This window comes from Fistularia commersonii, chromosome 14 (assembly GCF_037954325.1).
Source record: "Fistularia commersonii isolate RoL2024-O1a breed Wild chromosome 14, RoL_Fcom_v1.0, whole genome shotgun sequence".
Taxonomy (NCBI): domain Eukaryota; kingdom Metazoa; phylum Chordata; class Actinopteri; order Syngnathiformes; family Fistulariidae; genus Fistularia; species Fistularia commersonii.
Window position 1 is genome coordinate 3008807 of NC_141297.1, and position 19037 is coordinate 3027843.

At 43.7% G+C, this 19037-nt stretch overlaps 1 protein-coding gene across 1 annotated transcript in view; it reads right to left on the reverse strand.

The window, feature by feature from the left end:
• Window positions 1–2603: 2603 nt before the first annotated feature.
• LOC147226886 (adenylate cyclase type 6-like) overlaps window positions 2604–19037 on the reverse strand; it is a 58213-nt gene continuing 41779 nt past the window's right edge. The window contains exons 8-23 of the mRNA XM_086160036.1: window positions 18133–18274; window positions 16435–16563; window positions 13609–13637; window positions 13366–13513; window positions 13182–13279; window positions 12991–13078; window positions 11081–11197; window positions 10843–11001; window positions 10572–10747; window positions 10428–10454; window positions 10287–10322; window positions 10066–10198; window positions 7660–7923; window positions 7383–7587; window positions 7169–7293; window positions 2604–3759 (exon numbers count right to left, since the gene is read on the reverse strand). Of these exons, the coding sequence (XP_086016162.1) occupies window positions 3631–3759; window positions 7169–7293; window positions 7383–7587; window positions 7660–7923; window positions 10066–10198; window positions 10287–10322; window positions 10428–10454; window positions 10572–10747; window positions 10843–11001; window positions 11081–11197; window positions 12991–13078; window positions 13182–13279; window positions 13366–13513; window positions 13609–13637; window positions 16435–16563; window positions 18133–18274 (2005 nt within the window). The 3' untranslated portion in view covers window positions 2604–3630. The remainder of the gene's footprint in view (window positions 3760–7168; window positions 7294–7382; window positions 7588–7659; window positions 7924–10065; window positions 10199–10286; window positions 10323–10427; window positions 10455–10571; window positions 10748–10842; window positions 11002–11080; window positions 11198–12990; window positions 13079–13181; window positions 13280–13365; window positions 13514–13608; window positions 13638–16434; window positions 16564–18132; window positions 18275–19037) is intronic.

Genomic DNA, 19037 nt, shown 5'->3' on the forward strand with positions numbered 1-19037 from the left:
TTATCATGAAAAAAAATTCAAATACTGGAAAAAAAAAAACCCTAAAGAACGATAGAGAAAACAAATTACAAAAACAATCTGCGAACTAGCGAGGGAATGAAAGCTGAACCGCAAAGTAACAAGGGTCCACTGTACTTCCTGCTTATTGTGCTGAAATAAAAGTTGTCTAAAATTTAACCAAATACGAGTCAATCACTGAATCCGACATCACATGGAGACAAACAACCATTCATCATCTTGTTCACACGTCATACAGAGCCATATAAATACATACACTATATGGCCAAAAGTATTCGCTCACCTATCCAAATAATGGTATTCGGGTGTTCTAAGAACATGGAAGTGTTTGGGAACAACAGCAACTCAGGCATGAAGTGTTAGGCCACGTAAACTGACGGAGCGGAGTCAGCGGATGCCAAGGCGCAAGACCTCCAAACTTCATGTGGCCTTCAGAGTAGTTCAAGAACAGTCCGAGATCCAGAGACCATTGGGAAGACCCAGGACACGCTGGAGAAACTATGTCACTAGGCTGGCCTGGGAACGCATTGGGGTCCCCCTAGATGAGCAGGACCATGTGTCTGGGCCTCACCGCTTTGGCTGCTGTATCTGCAATCAGACTCCGGTGGGAGGAGATGGATGGATGTACCTCCTGAACCTTCTGGACAGCCTTCCCAGAAGAGTTGAAGCTGTTCTAGCTGCAAAAGGTGGACTGTCGTCATTTTGAACCCCATGGATCAGGAATGCGATGTCACTTAAGTTCATATGCGAGACAAGGCAGGTGAGACGATACTTTTGGCCATATAATGTATGTCTCAAAATCAAACGTTTCTTAATTTAAAGAAATAAAATGGACCAGACAAAAAATATACAAGAGGACAGATCAGCCACTGGTTTGTTTTTGTTGTTTTTTAATGCTTTTTCTTCAAGGGGAAATGTTATTTTTCTCTTTGTCATAGTCCTCACTCGCAAAACACTTCCCCTTTGCGACTCCTCCAACTCAGGGAAAACACAAATAAAACAAAACAAAACAAAACAAAAAAAAAAAAAAAAAAAAAAAAAGAAAGAAAGACGTAAGGATTTATCAGGCCTGAGCAAAAAACACTGTTTCAGTAGTATGGGGGGGGCAGGGGGGGGCAGGGGTGGGGAGGGTAGCAACCGTCCTCTCCCGCTCTCCCAAAACTTCCCAAGAGTTAACGAGAAACACAAGTTTATGGACAGCCAATAGAAATAGAATACATACAATGCACATTTCTTTATAAACGTATGTCCGTTCTAGAAACACTGCAGATATGGATCCCCTCTCCGGCGGTCACAGTTCGGTTGTTGGTGGCTAATCTCCGTCACGTCCCCGTCCTGTGAGGGGGCCGGCTTTGGTACGAACGCGATCGACTGTCGGGTCGCCGCCGGCGAGCGCCACGAAGGGGCTTTCGGGCGAAAGCAAAGACGAGCGTCGTCGTGACGATGGGACGTTTGACCGACGGGGGGGTTCGTGACGTGACCTCGTCTACCTCCTTCCACGTCGGAGGTCCGGCGAGGAGGTCAAGGGTCGGGAACAGGCACAGTTCTTGTGTTGGTGTTACTCCATGATTCATTGTATGTTAACTTAAGGCAATCAAACTCCGTTAGCGAGGAAACGATCGGATGAGAAGATGGGTTCGCCAACTGTCACCCCGAACCCCGTGCGCGTATTCCACCCGTAACCCCCTGAAATGTGGGCGCGGTTCGTCGACAATGCTTCTTGAACTGAGGTTCGCAATACTGCAGTAGTGGCGTGAGAATTTTTTTTTAAAACAAAGCACAGTGAATCATCTGCATATTGTTTTACCGCGATGCTCCGGTGAGCAAACGCCGATCGGGTTCGGCCGCCAAGGCAGCTACGGGTTTTTTTCGCCGATCGCCGGCTGGAATACCGAGTCGTACAAACCAGAACCGGTTGGCTTTCGTCAATCGGCGAGCGTCGGACAAGAAATACGTTATCTTTCATCGGAATGGAATCATCAGAAGAAGCATACTCGTTGGAATTGTCACCATAATAATCATCAGAATAATAAGAAGAACACTAAGAATATACAAACGATGGAGGGGGTACAAAACACCCTACGCTTCGAACGGAAACAGAAACGATCCTGACATGCGTCGAAGCGGCTGGGTTTGGCGGGAAAAGCGGTTTTTCGCCGTTTCCTTGAAAACCTCACAGTGAAAACAGTAGCGCCCCGTCGGGATTACAAAGCACAGTATTCAGTCCGAATCAATACTCGTCTTTCCTTCACAGAAGAATGGGGCTCCGCCGTGCCACTGCGCTGAGATACCGGCTCCCGGCTAATTGACGTTCCATCATTTCCAATGGCGCCGAAATACTTTTGAGATATATGGAAGGAGCGGCTGATCGAGGTGTCCCAAAAAACCCTGGAGAGCGAGGTTTGAAAAATATAGACTTCGCCCTCCGAGGTCATTTAATGCAGAAAAAAAAAGGGAGTTCTCGGAGATTATTATTATAATTCCTGAAGAACCGGGGTCATTTTTACCGCCTGCGCATTTCAAATTCTACTGCAATCAGGGAGAAACCAAGTGGAAATCCACAGGGGGGGGGGCGAAGATGGAGCTCTGACTGTTAAAACCTAAGGAAATTTAGATTTTAAAGCAAGTAGCTGACTTAATGTGCACATCTGAACCGATCCCGAGGACTTGTTTTTTTTTGTTATTTATTTTTTTTTTGCATCTGTGTTCTCGGAGGGGTTCTGTATTCTTGCTCCCCCCCCTTAAAATCCCGGAGCAATGGCGTGGTCGTCTGTGACGGGGTTAAATGAAATCGCACATGAAAACAACGGAGCGGACGCCGCATTTCGTGCCCGAAAAAACACTCGGGACGGCGAACGCCGCTGACTCCGGCCGGCACATATCGACACGTCTTGCCTTGCTTTTCGCAAATACTTTTCGTCTTTGGTCAAATATATTCCCTCCTCATTTTATACATATATTCATACACACACAAATATGCATGTACACACTTATAAACGTGTCATAAACTGGATATTTGTGCACGTACTGTTATGTATTCACACTTTTTTTTTTTTTTTTCATAAAGGACCTTTTGCACAAAACGTTGAGATTTGAAATAAATAAATCAAACCAACAAAAAAAAAAAAAACAAAAACAAAGTATGAGTACCTTTTTTGTAAGTCGTGTGAAATTTAAAAAAAAAAATAAATTAAAAAAAAAAAAAAAAGGCCCAAAAAGGGGAAAAGAGGTGAAAACGAACACAAAGTAAAATAAGAAGTAGCCTTATGTACAGCGTTAATCTTCTTTTTGACACAGGCTAAAAGGCGTTGTTTTAAATAAACAGACTTTGCATCTTTCGAGAAGCCTGAGAGAGAGGCTAGACATGAGAACCACGTGTCCCGCGGCGTGCACGCCGGACAAAATGGCTGCCGGACCAACATTTCCCTCCCGTCGGGAACGCGCGCTCCCTGTTTTCGAAGTCCTAAAAGATGTTTCCTCCTTCGCTTCGGATTTCAAGTGATGGCGTTTCTAGTTTGCGGCCACTTGCCCGCGCCGTGAGTCCTCGCTCGGCGGTGCCGTGTCCCCCCCTGCAGCGCGGCGCCGTCTCGCCGCCCGCGGTCGCCGCGGCTGCTAACTGTTGGGCGGCCCGTCATTCAGGAAGTAGGTCGTCATTTCGCCTTTGCCCTTGACCTTGACGACCCCGCGGCACTCCAGCACGTACCCTTTGATTGCAAGCACCTGGTGGAGGTCTGTCGTTACCTGGAGAGGGGACATCCAAAGGAAAATCACTTTATATAGCATTTAGCTCGGGGGTGTCAAACTCGTTTTGGTCATTTGATTTCAAGGGGGCCGGACCAGTAAGATCATAGCGAAATTACCCAGAAGTAACACAAAGTCCAAATGTTTCCTCTGTTTTAGGGTAAAGGAGAACAGGTTCATGATAAAAATCTTTACATGTAATGAAGTGTTACTTTAAAAATACATGCTCCGTGTATCTTGTTGTATTTTTTGCCAGGGCGAGTCTCACAGTGGCACCAAGCATACAAGTTTCTTATTAACCTCAACGACCAACTACGAAGTGGTCCATTTTCTTTGGGAAGAGCCGACATTCCATGTCCACTTTTTCTCTTTTTTGACAACAACATCTTGCTGATGGGCCAAAAGGAAAAGCAGGTACATTTGTTGTAAGTTTCATAGTGATGTGGCAGGTTGCTAACACCGACTAAAACAGTGCATCCTGAGCAGACACTATAGGAACTGCATTTTTCCACAAAAAGGTGGTTCATGATTTTTATGTATTTTTTTCAAATTGTAGATTTAGTCTACGGGCTGGATTGGACCCCCTGGCGGGCCTGTACCCGTCTGACAACCCTGGTTTAGCTTGTGGCTACTCAAATAGCAGGACGCTTGTTTGCAGTGGTGATGGACAGGCTGACAGATGAGGTTGGACCGGAATCTCCATGGATCATGATGTTTGCAGATGACATTGTGATCTGTCGTGGAACAGAGGATAAATCTAGAGAGGTGGAGGTATGCGCTGGAAAGGAGAGGAATGAAGGTTCTCTTTGGGAAAGACCAGGATGGATAAGATCGGGAATGAGTCCATTAGTGTGACATTTTGGAGAGACGGTAAGAGAATGGTTGGGTCATGTACAGAGCAGGTATAGTGAATATATTGGTAGACAGATACTAGAATTGGAGGTCTAGAGGAAGACCAAAGAGAAGATTTATGGGCGTAGCAGGAGAGGATATGAAGAGGGTTAGATGGAGAGGGTTGATTCGCTTTGGTGACCCCTGAAGGGAAAACAAGAATGTTTCACAGGGGTGCAGGACATGTATGACAAATGAACACTCCCCTGTAAATCTGGGTAGAAGGTTGCTGAAGGTGGAGCTGCCAGGCAAGAGGTCTCGAGGAAGACCAAAGAAAAGATTTATGGACGTAGTGAGAGAGGATATGAAGGTAGTTGGTGTGAGAGAGGAGGATACAGAGAATAGGGTTAGATGGAGAAGGTTGATTCCCTGCGGCGACCCCTGAAGGGAAAAGCCCAAAGGAAAAGAAAAAGAAGAAGATGTGCACACACAGCATAGAGCAGGAGATATGAAGTGCAGAGAACAAACCCTCAAGAGACACCATGGAAAAATATTTAAAAAGGACGATAAGCAAAGGAGTGAGAGACAAGGATAATAAGACAATGAAAGCTAAGACGAGGAAATATGACAAAACGTATGAAGCACCCGGGTTCAGAGTGACTACGCTGGGAAGCAAGGAGAGACCGTCTTGTTTGTTGTGAGATGAGAAAACCTGTGCACTGCAAAATCTGCTCATTGGAGCCATTAATCCTGATTTGATTTTTAAAATTTCAGACAAATTAATGCACTTTAAATCTTTTCGGTTACAGACTAAAAAACAATGTTCGAGTTATTCTTTGTTGCAAGTTGAGCTGTATTTCTTTCTTTTTCTTTTTTTCCAATTAGGATACATTGTTATGCAGAGTACATAGAACAATTTTATAGACAAATGATACTATTTATAGTTGCGGCGGAGAGTGAGGGGGCACGAAATGTTTTCTTCTTCCTCGGGGGGCGTAACAGAAAATAATTGAGAAACACTGCTTTAGCTGATTACGACTGAACAACAAACGCTCAGCCTGGATGGTATTTTTCGAATATCTGTTAAAAATACCCTGCCGTTCTGAGTCCCATCATCTAAACCACGTGTCAAACTCAAGGCCCGCGGGCCAAAAGTGGCCCGCCAAGTCATTTTATGTGGCCGATGAGAACGTGTGAAAAGGTCTGATTGTCTTAAAATAAATAACTCAAACACGTCCATTGACCATAAACGACATTTTCCACATCAATGCCATTTTCAACAAGTGGAATTGAGACATACAAATGATCCCTAAACGTCCAGGAAGAGAAAAGTTGATGCAGATGGAAGGCTGTTTGTGCTTCAAGGAGAAAAAGCGGTATGTCTTTTGTGTTACGAGGCACCGCTGGTTGTCAAAGAGCAAAATCTACGTCGGCGTTTTGACACCAACACGGAGCTAAGTATGCTAAAGTTAGCTTACCAGAAAATCAACAAATTGTCCAAGAATTAAAAGCCAAACTACGATGACGGCAGAATGTGTTCACAAAAGCCGCCTCCATAAAACACTGCAGCAGAGAAAGCTAGCTTTATAACAAAGCAACTAGTAAACATAGTTTTTTTTACATCTATGCAATTGCATGTGCAACATTTTAGATTTGAATGAGTTATTGAACATTAAGGAGTATTTATATTTATTTTACATTACATTTGGTTACATTTATACTGTTACCACTCCATGTGGCCCTTTGAGGGCACCCATGATGCTGATGTGCTCTAAACTGAAGGTACTGTGCAAGAGCAGGGTTCCACTCGCACAGTGAAATACCACCCTCTAGTGACCAGCCTCCCAAAAAGGTTTCCAATGTTTTTATCCACGTTTGATTACGTCACCATCTACAGCCACAGAAACTGAGAACTCTCCCGCTCAAATCTGGTTCCAGGAAGTAGAAAAAGGAGACGACTCGGCCACAGCGTTCATGGAATAATAACCGTGGACTATAAAAGTGCTCTGAGTGTTTTTATCGTCTCCCTGCGCTGCTTCAAAGTGTGGAGAGCCCCATTAGCCGTTAGCTAACACTATTTATTTTGGCCAAAATGTTGATGTTCCTCTGCGAGCCCTGGAAACCCCTCTGTGGTGTAGCAGGCCCGAGCCTGGACTTCAGTGGTTTTTAAAAAAATAGCGCTCGACAGTCTACAAGAAGTATCCGGTGATGGGTGTTGCTAAAGAGCCCCCAAAATCACCTTGCTCCTACATCACACGAGTCCCTATGGGACGGTGGAAAGACCATGACTCGGAATAGGAGCTGAAATGCCTCTAGCAGCTGAAGGTCCATGATCCCTGGTTCCTCCTCTGTCCCAATTCGCAAAGGAATGGCCTAGTTCCTTATAAGGATCGGGGAACTGCAAAAAGTTCCTAACGCGAGAAAGTAGCCCTTGATACCTTAAAAGGGGCCAAACAAATGTCAGAAAATCCCTACAGTGCTAAGATGCTAATGTGACAAGAGCTAAATGAGTCGATTGCATGATCGTATTTGACCAAACACAATTTGGTCGATCCAGAAGCTGCCTCTGGAGACCCACCTGTATGCGATCAGGTACGCCCGTGCTGTCCATGCGACTGGCCACGTTGACCGTGTTTCCCCAGATGTCGTACTGGGGCTTCCGTGCCCCGATGACCCCTGCTACCACTGGTCCGATGTTCAGACCTAGAAATTTGCCGACGAAACAAAACCTTACGACGTAATCAAGCAGCGTATTCCGGTCATACTCTGAAGCCGCGCCTTGTCCTCCTTACCGATCTTCATCTGGAAGTTGTTAAATGAATGCTCGTTGATGTATTTCATCTGTTCCCTCAGCCTCATGGCGTAGTCGGCCAGCGCGGTGATGTGACTCCGGCCCTCCTTGTCGTAGGTGGAGTCGTTGAGGCCCGAGGCGGCCATATAGGTGGAACCGATCGTCTTGATCTTTTCTAGCTGCCGGTACTTCTCTTCGCTGATGATCTGAGGACGGTGGGAAGAAACGTTAATCTGGTCTCGCCGCCGATGGATAGCGTCCGTCGGGGCGCGGCGCACCTCATCGAAGTCGGCGATGATCTCGTTGAGCAGCCGGAGGCACTCCACCCCCTCGTTGTTGGCCTCCAACTCCACGTAGAACTCCGAGAAGTTGCTGATGGAGGCGAACATGACGGCCACGCACTCGCAGGACTGGTAGTAAAGCTCGTCGTTGCGCCGTTCGCGCGCCAAGAAGTGCGCGGCGACGTCCTTGGGCAGGATGTTGTGGAGAAGACGACGATTGTAGGCTTGCAGCTCCTCCATCTCCTCCTTCTCCTCGGTGGCCTGGGAGCGAAGGGGGGTTCCGTTAGAAAAACACAGCTTGCACTAGAGACGTCCCGATAGCATCCCATCCGATTACTGGCTACCTTAAAAAGAATCGGTCGGGATTGGAGTTAGCTTGTCCCACAACCAGCTAGCAAACAGTTGAGATGTCACTAGCTTGGGATGACTTTACAACCGAAAGGGAAGACGGTTTAGAGGCCGTTTGCAGTGAAAGCGTTTCGTACAGCGGCCAAAGCAGAGCCTCGTTTAGAACAACAAACTGGACATGGCGTTTAAACGGGGAATGCGTGGAGCTCAGGGCGGTCAAACCGAAGTTGCTAGCTTTGCTGCTCTGGGTCCAGGAGAGACATTTCCTGGCGCTACATCTGAAAAAGTGACTGAATGCGATGGACGACCAGCCCTTTTCTATCGTGGAGGATTCCGGTTCTCCTCATCCACTGACTAAATGGAATTGTTGAGTTACTGAAGACAAGTCAGTAGACTAGATGAGTTTGGCTCTTGTTAAGTATCAACACTGTGGGAACTTTACGCCGGCTGTAAAACTTTCTCTAGAATAGGCTTGTTTTTTTGTTCCACAGGAACTCGTGATGTAGGCGTTTGGTGATGGTGGAACTCATAAGCCACGCTCCTTGCGAGGTACCTCTTGCAGACTATGGAGCGCCATATTAAAGACCTATTGGGTCACTGGTCAGATGTTTTCTTGCGACAAAATGGACAGAAGCAGCGAGATAAGGAGCGACGAAGATGCCCCAGTGAGACCTCAGAAGGGTTTCCAGGGCTTCAGAAGAATATCTACATTTCGGCAAGAAAAAGTCCACAATTAGCAAGCGGCTAGCAGGGTTCTTCACGCTAAGTGACCCATCTGATAGTCCATGGTTAATATTCCATGAACGCGTGGCAGCTTCCACCTCCATGTTGCTCCCTCTTCGTCTTTGGTGGTTTATTTCTGGGTGTGGAGCTCAGGGTGATTGTCTGGGACCACAAAACTAAAAATCTCCCCAAGACGAGGCAACTTCCGGGACAAAATCAAACCCAGACACTTCTGACAACTGTTCTGTCCAACAGCAGCTGCTGCTGCACTACAAGTAAAGCAGTGAGCTGACTTAGGATCCCAAATTTGGTTGAATAAAAAAAACGAAAACAAAACACAATGCAGGAACCGGTCGGCTTCGGGTGTTTTCTTAGTTTTATTTTAATGCATTGCAGAGCTGTTGAACTGTCAAACGCATGTATCGAAATTCATAACTTTAAACTCGGGCTAGTTCAGGGGTCGGAAAAACCCGCGGCTGCGGAGCTGAGGCCGCTCCCTTTTGAAAATAATTCACAAGTATTTGATGAAAATGTTTTTTATTTTCATTTTTAAAATGTAATTTAAAATGGTTGTTTATTTTTCACTGTTTTTTTTTTTCATTCTGCTGTCCATCCTCATCCTTGATGTTGTTGTTCTTTCTGCTATCTATTTATTTGTGGATGTCTTTTGCTATCTTCTAATTGTCTCTCTATATTTATAATCATATTTATTGATACCATAACTATTACGTTGCTGCGATAAAATAATTTTCCCGATGAGGATCAATAACGTTTATCTTAACATCTAAATATGTTGTTGCTCTTTCTGTACATGCCAGTAAATGTATGACAGCACACAGAGAGGATGCCATTTTTGGTTTGTTCCTGGTGGATAATTTAAGTTTTTATTTTTCCATAAACACTAGAAGGACTCAAATAGCCATTGAGTATTTTGCTTAAAAATAACCTTCAACCCAATGTCTTTTTTTCAGAGCTCAAAATGTTTTGTTGCCCTCAGAAACCCATTTTGCTTCATCTGCAGTCGTTCGTCGATTCAAAAAAAAAAACAAAAAACGCAACATATATTGTGTTTATACATAGCATAAAGGCGAAAAATAAAAAAACATTTTATGCTCATTTTAAATTTCAAAAGGGTTGCGTGGCTCCCGGTGTTTTCTAAACGGTGGGGAAACGGATCTAAATGGTTATTTGAGCGCCAAAGGTTGCCGACCCTTGAATTCACGCAGCGTCGGATAATCAGATCGGTATCGGGAGAAAGTATCGGAACGCGGTCGGGACGGGTGAGGCGGCGTGAGCGGGGAAACAGCGCCCTCTGGTGGACAAACGCCGTACCTGCAGCTTCCAAAGGAAGTCGAGGCGCGCCGTGGATTCGACCTGCTGGGCGTGCAGGTACAGCGCCAGGACGAAGACTGTGAGGATCACGGGGGTCATGACCCTCAGGGACACTTTGGTCACGCCGTATGGGCTGCAAAAAATAAAAAATAATCAGAACGCGAGGTGAGACTTGCGCAAGGAAAATAAAGGAAATCTCGGTAAAAAGCGACGGCTCTCACCACTGGGTTGTGTTTGTAGTTTCACTGAAACTGTACCTTAAGTCACAACACAGAATAACAAAAAAATTAGTTCGGATTTATGCAGATACAGAAAAAATAGACACAAAAAAAAAAAAAAAAAACGACTTATTCCAGTCTTACCATTGAGTACTTGTTTCGTTTGCGTCACTGAAAAAGGAAAACATGTTCCGATTACAAAACCGGCTGATTATTTCCCCCTTCTAATAAAATAACGGGTTCGATTTAAGCGACCGGGAACGGGACGAGGACTCGGCGGCGTCTCACATGGCATTTGCGGTGACGAAGAGGTCCGCGTTGTCGAACAGCACGACCTGCGGCCACTCCACCAGCAGCAGGAAGGTGAGCTGGATGAGCAGCATGAGGGCCAGCTTCCCGATGCTGCTGATCTGCAGGAACACCGAGCAGGCCAGCAGCGTCAGCAGCACGCTGTAGCTGAAATACTGGCGGGAGAGCAAGCGGCATCAACGACGGATCTCGGGAGACAAAAAAAAAAAAAAAAAAAAAAAACAGATGTTCGATCGCGGGAACGTCTCACCTCGGGAAAGGGGCAGGAGGAGTCTCTGCTGGAACAAATCTCCACGCCTCCGTCGGCGGAAACGTTCAGGCCGCCCACCATGCAGGGCGTCACCATGTTGGGGTTGGTGTTCAGCTTCTCGGCGACGCACACCTTCAAGCTCTGGGTGTCGCACGCGAACTGCGATGGAGGACGACGCAAGGTCATGTCACAACACGTCATCGTTTTTTGTTTTTTTTTTCAAAAATTCCCGCCTCACCATCTTGACGAAGGCGGAGATGAAGACGAGGATGATGGTTAACACTCCGACCAGGGTGCTGTTGGTGCGGGATTGGACGATCTTCTTGGAGACGGTCTGCATTGCGGCCGGAAAGAGCTGTGGGACGGAAGGAAATTCAAATTATTCGTCGTTTGCGCGGTCGGGGGCGCGATGCTGGCGAGGGAGGGTTCGGCCAATCACAAGGCCGCACGGACAACCGTTCGCCCTTTCGTTCACACGTCGGGACAGTTTTAGGATCTCCAACCAACCCTTCTTTTGGGAGGAACCCGGAGAACCTGGAGGAACCCAACGGGTCTGGAAGGTGGAGACTCAAACCAGGGACCTTCTTGATGTGAAGCAGAAGCAACACCCTTCCGCTTAGTAAATGTGCAAACCGTACTTTTCAAACGCATCAGGCAAAAAAACGAAGAGTTAAGACGAAGCAAACATATATATAAGTCGCACTGGACTATAAGTCGCATTTTTGGGGAAGGAAGTGTTTTACAGAATCTGCATTTCACCTTGAAAGGCGAGTTATAGTGATAACAATAGGGGGCTGAATCGGTGTCTGGTATGTTAACATGACATATTAATAGTTATTCAAATAACTAAAGCATAAACAACATCAATCTAACTCCAAATCGCTCAATCCATTGAATTTTTCATCCTCTGTGTCACTTCCAATTTACATACATACACACATACACACATATATATACATGCACATATATATATGTATATATACATAATAATATTTCATTCATTCATATCTAGGATGTGTTATTTTTATTTTTTTCCTTTATTTATTTTTACTCTCTTTTAAATTTTCTTTGCTTTTATTTTATTCTTGATGTTTACAATTTTGATGCTGCTTTTTTTGGATATAGTTGTCGGTGCTCTGAAAGGGAGGCGGTTTGCTTGAAGCGGTAACACCAAGAAGGTTCTTCTGCAAAGTCACTCATATTCATGCAAACTTTATTTCTGCAACTCGATTAGTTTTCGGCTGCATATTTCACTACTTGCAGCTTGTAATCAGCAGAATATGATTTTGGGGGTATTTGTGCTCAATTTTTCTTTAAATTTTAAATTTTCGATGGTGCAGGAGCAATAGGAGCAGCAGATAATGGCACACAAGCCTAAAAGGCACTTTCGCGACTGTCAGTGTGAAAATAAACATGCAAAATTATATATTTCACATGTCGGACGTGCCCGACGATGACTATTTTCAGGTTAACAAACCTTATCTTTATAAAAATAATTATAACAATTAAGCAACGGCGGCTCCACTTAATCTTCTCGGCTCCCTCTCATCCCAAAACATGTTCACAGCAAGTAGGAAATAACAAAACTCCGCACATGAAAACATTTCACGCCCCCCAATTAGAATCATTTATCTATAAAATTGTTCTATGCAAAACATTGTATCCTTATTAACGTTAAAGAAAAAAGAAAGAAATGTAGCTCAACTTGCAAAAAAGAATAACCTTGTTCATATCATTTTTTTTATTCTGTGACAGAAAAGATTTAAATTGCACCAATTTGACGAAAAATTTGACTGAACCATTTGATACTGAAAAAAAAAAAAGAAATAAAATCAACAAATAATAATTAAATAAAATTGATCAGCGGCATGAACTCGGGTGCACAATATTTTATTACTTTTATTTATTTATTCAATCAAAAATGAGGAAGGCTACAATGACTACCAGCGTGATACTGCAACTCTCAGCTCACGGCAAACGTTAGATTGACTTTCGTTTTTCTTATTATCTCCGTCTCTCACCGCCTTTCTTGTCATATTATACGAGTCAATTTCGGGTCCACTGTGTATATATAATATAAATTATCTGTATTTTTGGAGCACTTTTGGTGTGCAGATTTTTGAAAACCTCTAATGTGTGTGTGTTTACCTTGATACAGGAGTATATGGCACAGATGAAGAGGATGTTGGCGAGTATGATGAAAATACTGATGTAGATTCCAAACATGACCGGGGTGCTGTGCGGGAAAACAAAGGAAAAACAAAATGAACGATATATATTGGTTGAAAAATGATGGGTTAAATCTCAAAAACAAGCAGCTTGAGAGTAAACGTCCTCACTTTGGGAAGATAACGATCTGGATGAAGGATATAAAGCAGAAGACGAGGAGAGTGCAGGCGACGTAGCCCCCGAAACGATCGTCCACCTTCTTGGAATACTGTTGGATGAAGACGCCGAAACAAAAACGTCAAGCTGGAGATGAAAATATGCAATTAAACAACAAAATCCGTGATCGTTCCGGACCTTCTTCTCCAAGCCAGAGGTCTGAAAAGTGAGGAGGAACTTCTTCACGTGGTCTTTCCTCAGTTGGTCGATGCTGCGGGCGTCGATGGCCCGGCCCAGGAACTCGTCCACCTCGTCCTCAGGGTTCATGGTCTCCTGGACCCCCCGGCTGAAGGAGAGGAAAAAAAACAAGAAGATGTTTCAGGTTCCGAATAAAGCTGGGTGGAAAATGAAACGATTTGTATTTTGGGAGCGATTACTCACTTATCTTTACTGGAGGTCTCATCGATTCCCTGAAAAATAACCGACACCAGAGTCAGGGAGCAATAAAAGCGATATAATATGATAATGTCCGACCTGAGATAGAGACACAAGAAGGTTATCCAGACAACACGTTTTCCTCTTCTTTGTTCTTTTTGCTGGTTTTACTGAAACATTCTGAACAGTCACTGCGTCCAAACACTTCCGATGGCGCTGCTCTGTTCGTTGAGCTAAGCTACGCATCGGCGCGCTAGCCGAGAGCGTACGAGATCACTCGGGAAAGGAAAGCAGAGGCGAACAGGAGACTCTTCGTTGAGCGAACGTGCCAAACTCAAGGCCCGCGGCCCAAATGTGGCTCGCCGCGTCGTTTTATGTGGCCGGTGAGAACATCTTAAAGCAGGGGTGTCAAACGTACGGCCCGCGGGCTGGTACCGGCCCGCCAGGGGGTCCAATCCGGCCCGTGGAATAAATCTACAATTTGAAAAAAAGTACATAAAAATCGTGAACTACTTTTTAGAAATAAAAATCCAGTGACTATATTATCTGCTAGGGGCGCGCTGTTTTAGACAAATAGCAGGAATGCGACTTCCAGGTCTGTAAATAGCATTTTTAATTATCAGAAATGTACTTGCTTTCCTGTTGGCTCCTCATCAGCAAGATGTCTGAAAGTGGACATGGAGTGTAAGGTTTTCCAAAGAAAAATGGACCACTTCTTATTTGTTCATTGAGGTTCATAAGAAACCTGTATGTTTGGTGCCACTATGGGACTCGTCATGGCGAAAAATACAACAAAACTGAGCAGCCAGAACTGAGGCATAGTGTTGTTGAAATTGCATTTACTTTTCTTCATGAATCTCAAGTTGTTTATCATGTATGTTTTAAAGGAACGGTTCATTACATAGAAAAATATTTATCATGAACCTGTTCTTCTTTACACTAAAACAAAGGAAATATTAGGACTTGGTGTTACTTCTGGGTAATTACGCAATGATTTTACCGGTCCGGCCCCCTTGACATCAAATTAGGCCGTAAGTGGCCCCCGGACCAAAATGAGCTTGACACCCCTGTCTTAAAGTCAAACGCGTGCATTGGCCGTAAACTACATTTCCCATAATTCATGCCAATCGTGTTACATTGGATGGCTGCGTATCCCCATCCATGCTATTTTCACCGAGGTGAACTGAGAAATACAAACGATCCCTAAATGTCCAGGAAGAGAAACGTTGATGCAGATGGAAGGATGTTTCAAGAAGGATGGGAAGGCGACTACACCGGTATGTCTTTTGAGTTATGAGGCTGCGTCGGTTGTCAAAGAGAACAATCTACGTCGGTATTTTGACAAAAAACACAGACCAAAGTATGCTCAAGTTAGCCTTCCAGAAAAAAAACAAATAGTCCACGAATTAAAATCCAAAACTACGTTGGCAGCAGAATGTGTTCACGAAAGCCGCATCCAAAAACACTGCTGCAGTGAAAGCTAGCTTTGGAACAGGATAACTAGTAAAACTAACGTTTTTTTACAACTATGCAAATCCATCCGTAACATTTTGGATTTGAATGAGTAATCAAATTTATTTCATATTCCATTTAGTTACATTTATTCTGTTACCTTTACATTTGGGCAACCATTATGCTAAATTGGCCCTCGGGGAAAATGAGTTTGGACACTCCCGCTCTGTGGCTTTTCACTTACTGACCTCCAAACACGACACAAAACTCAACTCATCCGTTACTTTACATCCGGCCGCTCCAGAGTCCACATCGCCCCTGTCCAATTCTGCATCTAGTAAAAACTCCAAAACCTAGTTATATTGGGGAAACTCCCCACGGGTCATTAGAAGTTAAGAAACCTCTGGGATGAAGACGTCTTTGTCCAGTTTGCCACAACAAGAAGCAGAAAGGAGGACCATAAACAGCCCAAAATATGACTGGTCATCCTGTCCCATCGCTTGAGGAACATCTATGATGCTACCTCAGGAGAGCATCCTCAGAGATCCATCCCACCCTCCAACTGTCGCCACCAAGGAGGTAGTTTAGGGCAATCAAGGCAAAAACAAACAGACCGAAAAACAGTTTTAACCCCAATGCGCTCATCTTATAAAATTTTGTACAACCCTGAACACCTGAACCTCACGTTCAGTACTATACAGTGCAATAAACCCTTTTTTTCCTCACTTTTTGACTTCTATTATTTATATTTTTCTTCCATTTTTATTTTTCTATTTGTTTTCTGTCTTCTATCTCCCCCCCCCCCAAGAGATGTTGCCATCGTTGCACTGTTGTGCCGTGTCCCGCTTTTTAAGGTTGTTTTTTTCTTTTTCTGATTCCGCTGAATCTGAGAGCCGCTATCTCTTAATTTCCTTGCTTTCTGTGTAATGACGATAAAAGTCTTGAATCCTTCGATCCTTGAAGCCTTCCATCGTCGACTCCGAGCGCCGGGCCTTCGGGGACCGAGGCTTCGTCGCCGTCGCCCTTCCGAAACTCCCAAACCCACCCGTTCATACTTGCTTTTCTTCTCGCAATGTATTTTCAATTCTTTACATCGTATTGGAAATCGGACGTATTATTGGTAGCGGTGGTATTGATGAAGAGTGAGCACGAAGGCTATCAAAACAACATCTGTGGGAAAAGGAAAAGAGCCTTCACACTGAGTCCGAACCGCGGTTCATTGACCCGTCAACCGCTGATCTTCTGCAAGCTTCCGTACATGTGAAGATGACTGATGGATCTACTATGTTGACTTTGGGGCAAAGAAGTAAGCGTCGATGTGCGTCGGAGGTCTGGACCCCCCGAGGGGACCAGCTGCTCCTTTCTGAAACCGTCTCTTACCATTTGTCTGAAGACTTTGGAGTCTTTAGTCCTGGAGAAAGTCCTGTCAGGGACCCAGCGTGGCATCAGCCCCTCGTTGGAGTTGGCTCTCGTCCGCTGCATCTTCGCCATCATCGCCTTTTCTTCCTTCTGCTCAGAGGGGGAGAAACACGACGACTCGACCAAATGTTCCCTTCGCCTGGTGAATATGGTGGGATGAGTGTCTAACAGCGGTCTGGACGGCACACAACTCTGACCGGCAGGAGGTACGTCTGCGCTACCACAACCTCGACACCTCGCTAACTCCGTTTTATCCTTGTTGGTCTCGGCCCATTCATTCGCGTCCCGATTATTTTTGTTTTGCTATTGTCATTCCCCGTATGTTCCTATCCTTGTTATTGTCTTTTCGGTTGTCTATTTGCTTTTTTTTTTTTCCCCATTCTGTTTTCTGTTCTTGTTCTTGTTGTTGTTCTCTGCTGTCTAGTTATTTGTGGCTATCTTTTGCTATCTTCTAATGGTCTCTCTATTTATATTTACAGTGGACCCTTCATTTTTCACGGGGACGTCTTGGAACGTAACTCCCGCTAAAAGTGAATTTCCGAAAAGGACAGACGAGATAATTTTGATGGTATTTCCTTAAATATTAACCTTCAACCAACCTCCCGCAAAGTGCTATCAACACACCATCGACTGCATTGCCCTTCCCAGACTCTTAGACATGTACACTAAACACTTTTGGATGATTGTAACATACAATAAACATTGAAATACAATACAAAATGTACAGTAAATGAGAAAATTGAAAATCATATTAAATGTACGCTTGTGGTCTATGTGGGTGTTTTGGAGGCATCGTAGATCGTGGGGTACCTATACTCTATATCTACGTACTTATACTCTACATATAGCCGATGTTATTCCGTATGAGATCTCGCGTGGGTACAATGGTGTGAGCAACTGTTTGCGATGCAGGGTATCTTTGTTTAACAAAGGAGAGCTGGTATTTTATTTATTGTATCAAATTAATTTGATTCAAATTCAAATAATGCAAAGGAAACCACCGAAGAACGATGAATTGCGAGAACTGAATTACAAAAAAATCCGCTCAGTAGCGAGGGTCCACTGTATTTTCATATGTATTGATATCATAACTGTTTGGCTGCTGTGACAAAAGAAGTGGCAGAATCAGATCTTTTACACGAAATGTCATTCATTCATTCATCCTTCAGTTAATCATCCTTTCAATAATTCAAAATTCTATTTCTTTTTATCTTATAAGCTTTCTGCAAATGCAAGTTCACTCATATTTTTGACTTTTTTTTTTCCCCCAGACCTTATCAAAACAATTCGGTGAATATTGCACTGAATTTCCAGTCAATATTAAGATAAGATACACTTTGTTGATCCCCATTGGGGAAATTCTTTTGTCACAACAGAAAATCAGTTCTAAGTGTCAAATAAATATGATTATAAGTAGAAATAGAGAGACAATTAGGAGAAAATTAGAAAAACCAAAAGACATCCACAAATAAATAGACAGCAGAAAGAACAACAACAACATCGAGGATAAGAATAGACAACAGAATGAAAAAAAAAAAAGTAAGGGTGAAAAACGACTATCAACATTTAACAACAACATAAACAATGACAATGGCAATGACAAGAATAAAATAAACAAAAATAGCTAAACGGAATTGTGAACGTAGCGTTAGCACCGACCCTTTTTTGGCTGCAGCCGAGGACCAGGAAGGTCTCGATGCTGTTCTCCTTCAGGTACGCGTTCCTCTCCCCGCCGAACCCCGGCTCCACCTCGTAGTCCCCGTTGAGATACTGCAAGGTGGCCTTGGTGATGTGGATCCTCCTGGGAGGTGCAACCATGTGGTCAACATTAAATCAGAATCCCAAAAATTTGCCATGAGGGGCAATTGTGGGACACATCAGCACAATAGCATTAAAATGATGAACATCAAGAAGAAATTAAAATAAAATGTAGAAAATTAATTAAAATATTAATTAATTAATACATAAAATAATAATAGTTATAATAATAAATATATATATATATATGAATTGCAATGAAAACTTATTAATTGTGTAAATCAATACATTTATTCATTCATTAGCTATATCAGTGTTTCTATTTTTGAGCCACGATACATATTTTACATTATCACACGGCACACCACCAAATTAATATATCAAAAAATGAAATAGAATGAAATCATAATTTTTTTACTCTGTGTGAAATCTTATTTACAGTAATTTCCGAACTATTGAGCGCACCTCAATATAAACCTTCAAAGTCGTCTTCTTCGGTGTTGGAGTTGAACGGATTCAGAATTTCCCGGTCATTTCATTTTCCGATGTGACAAGGATAAATGTTTTAGCGGCGTGAAGCTCGTTAGCCCCCCCCCAAAAAAAAACATAAAATTTGCCGCATCGTTGTTTAAGCCGAAGTGTTCAAAGCGCGTGAAAAAAGTCGCGGCTCATCGTCCAGAATTCACGGTATCTAATATCTGTAGATTCATGGAGTTGCAATGCAAATGTCCCACTGATGTGCAACTTTTCCAGAACACTAGTTTCAATGTCTGCAGAGGTGCCATCAAAACGTCTGGAAATTGTAT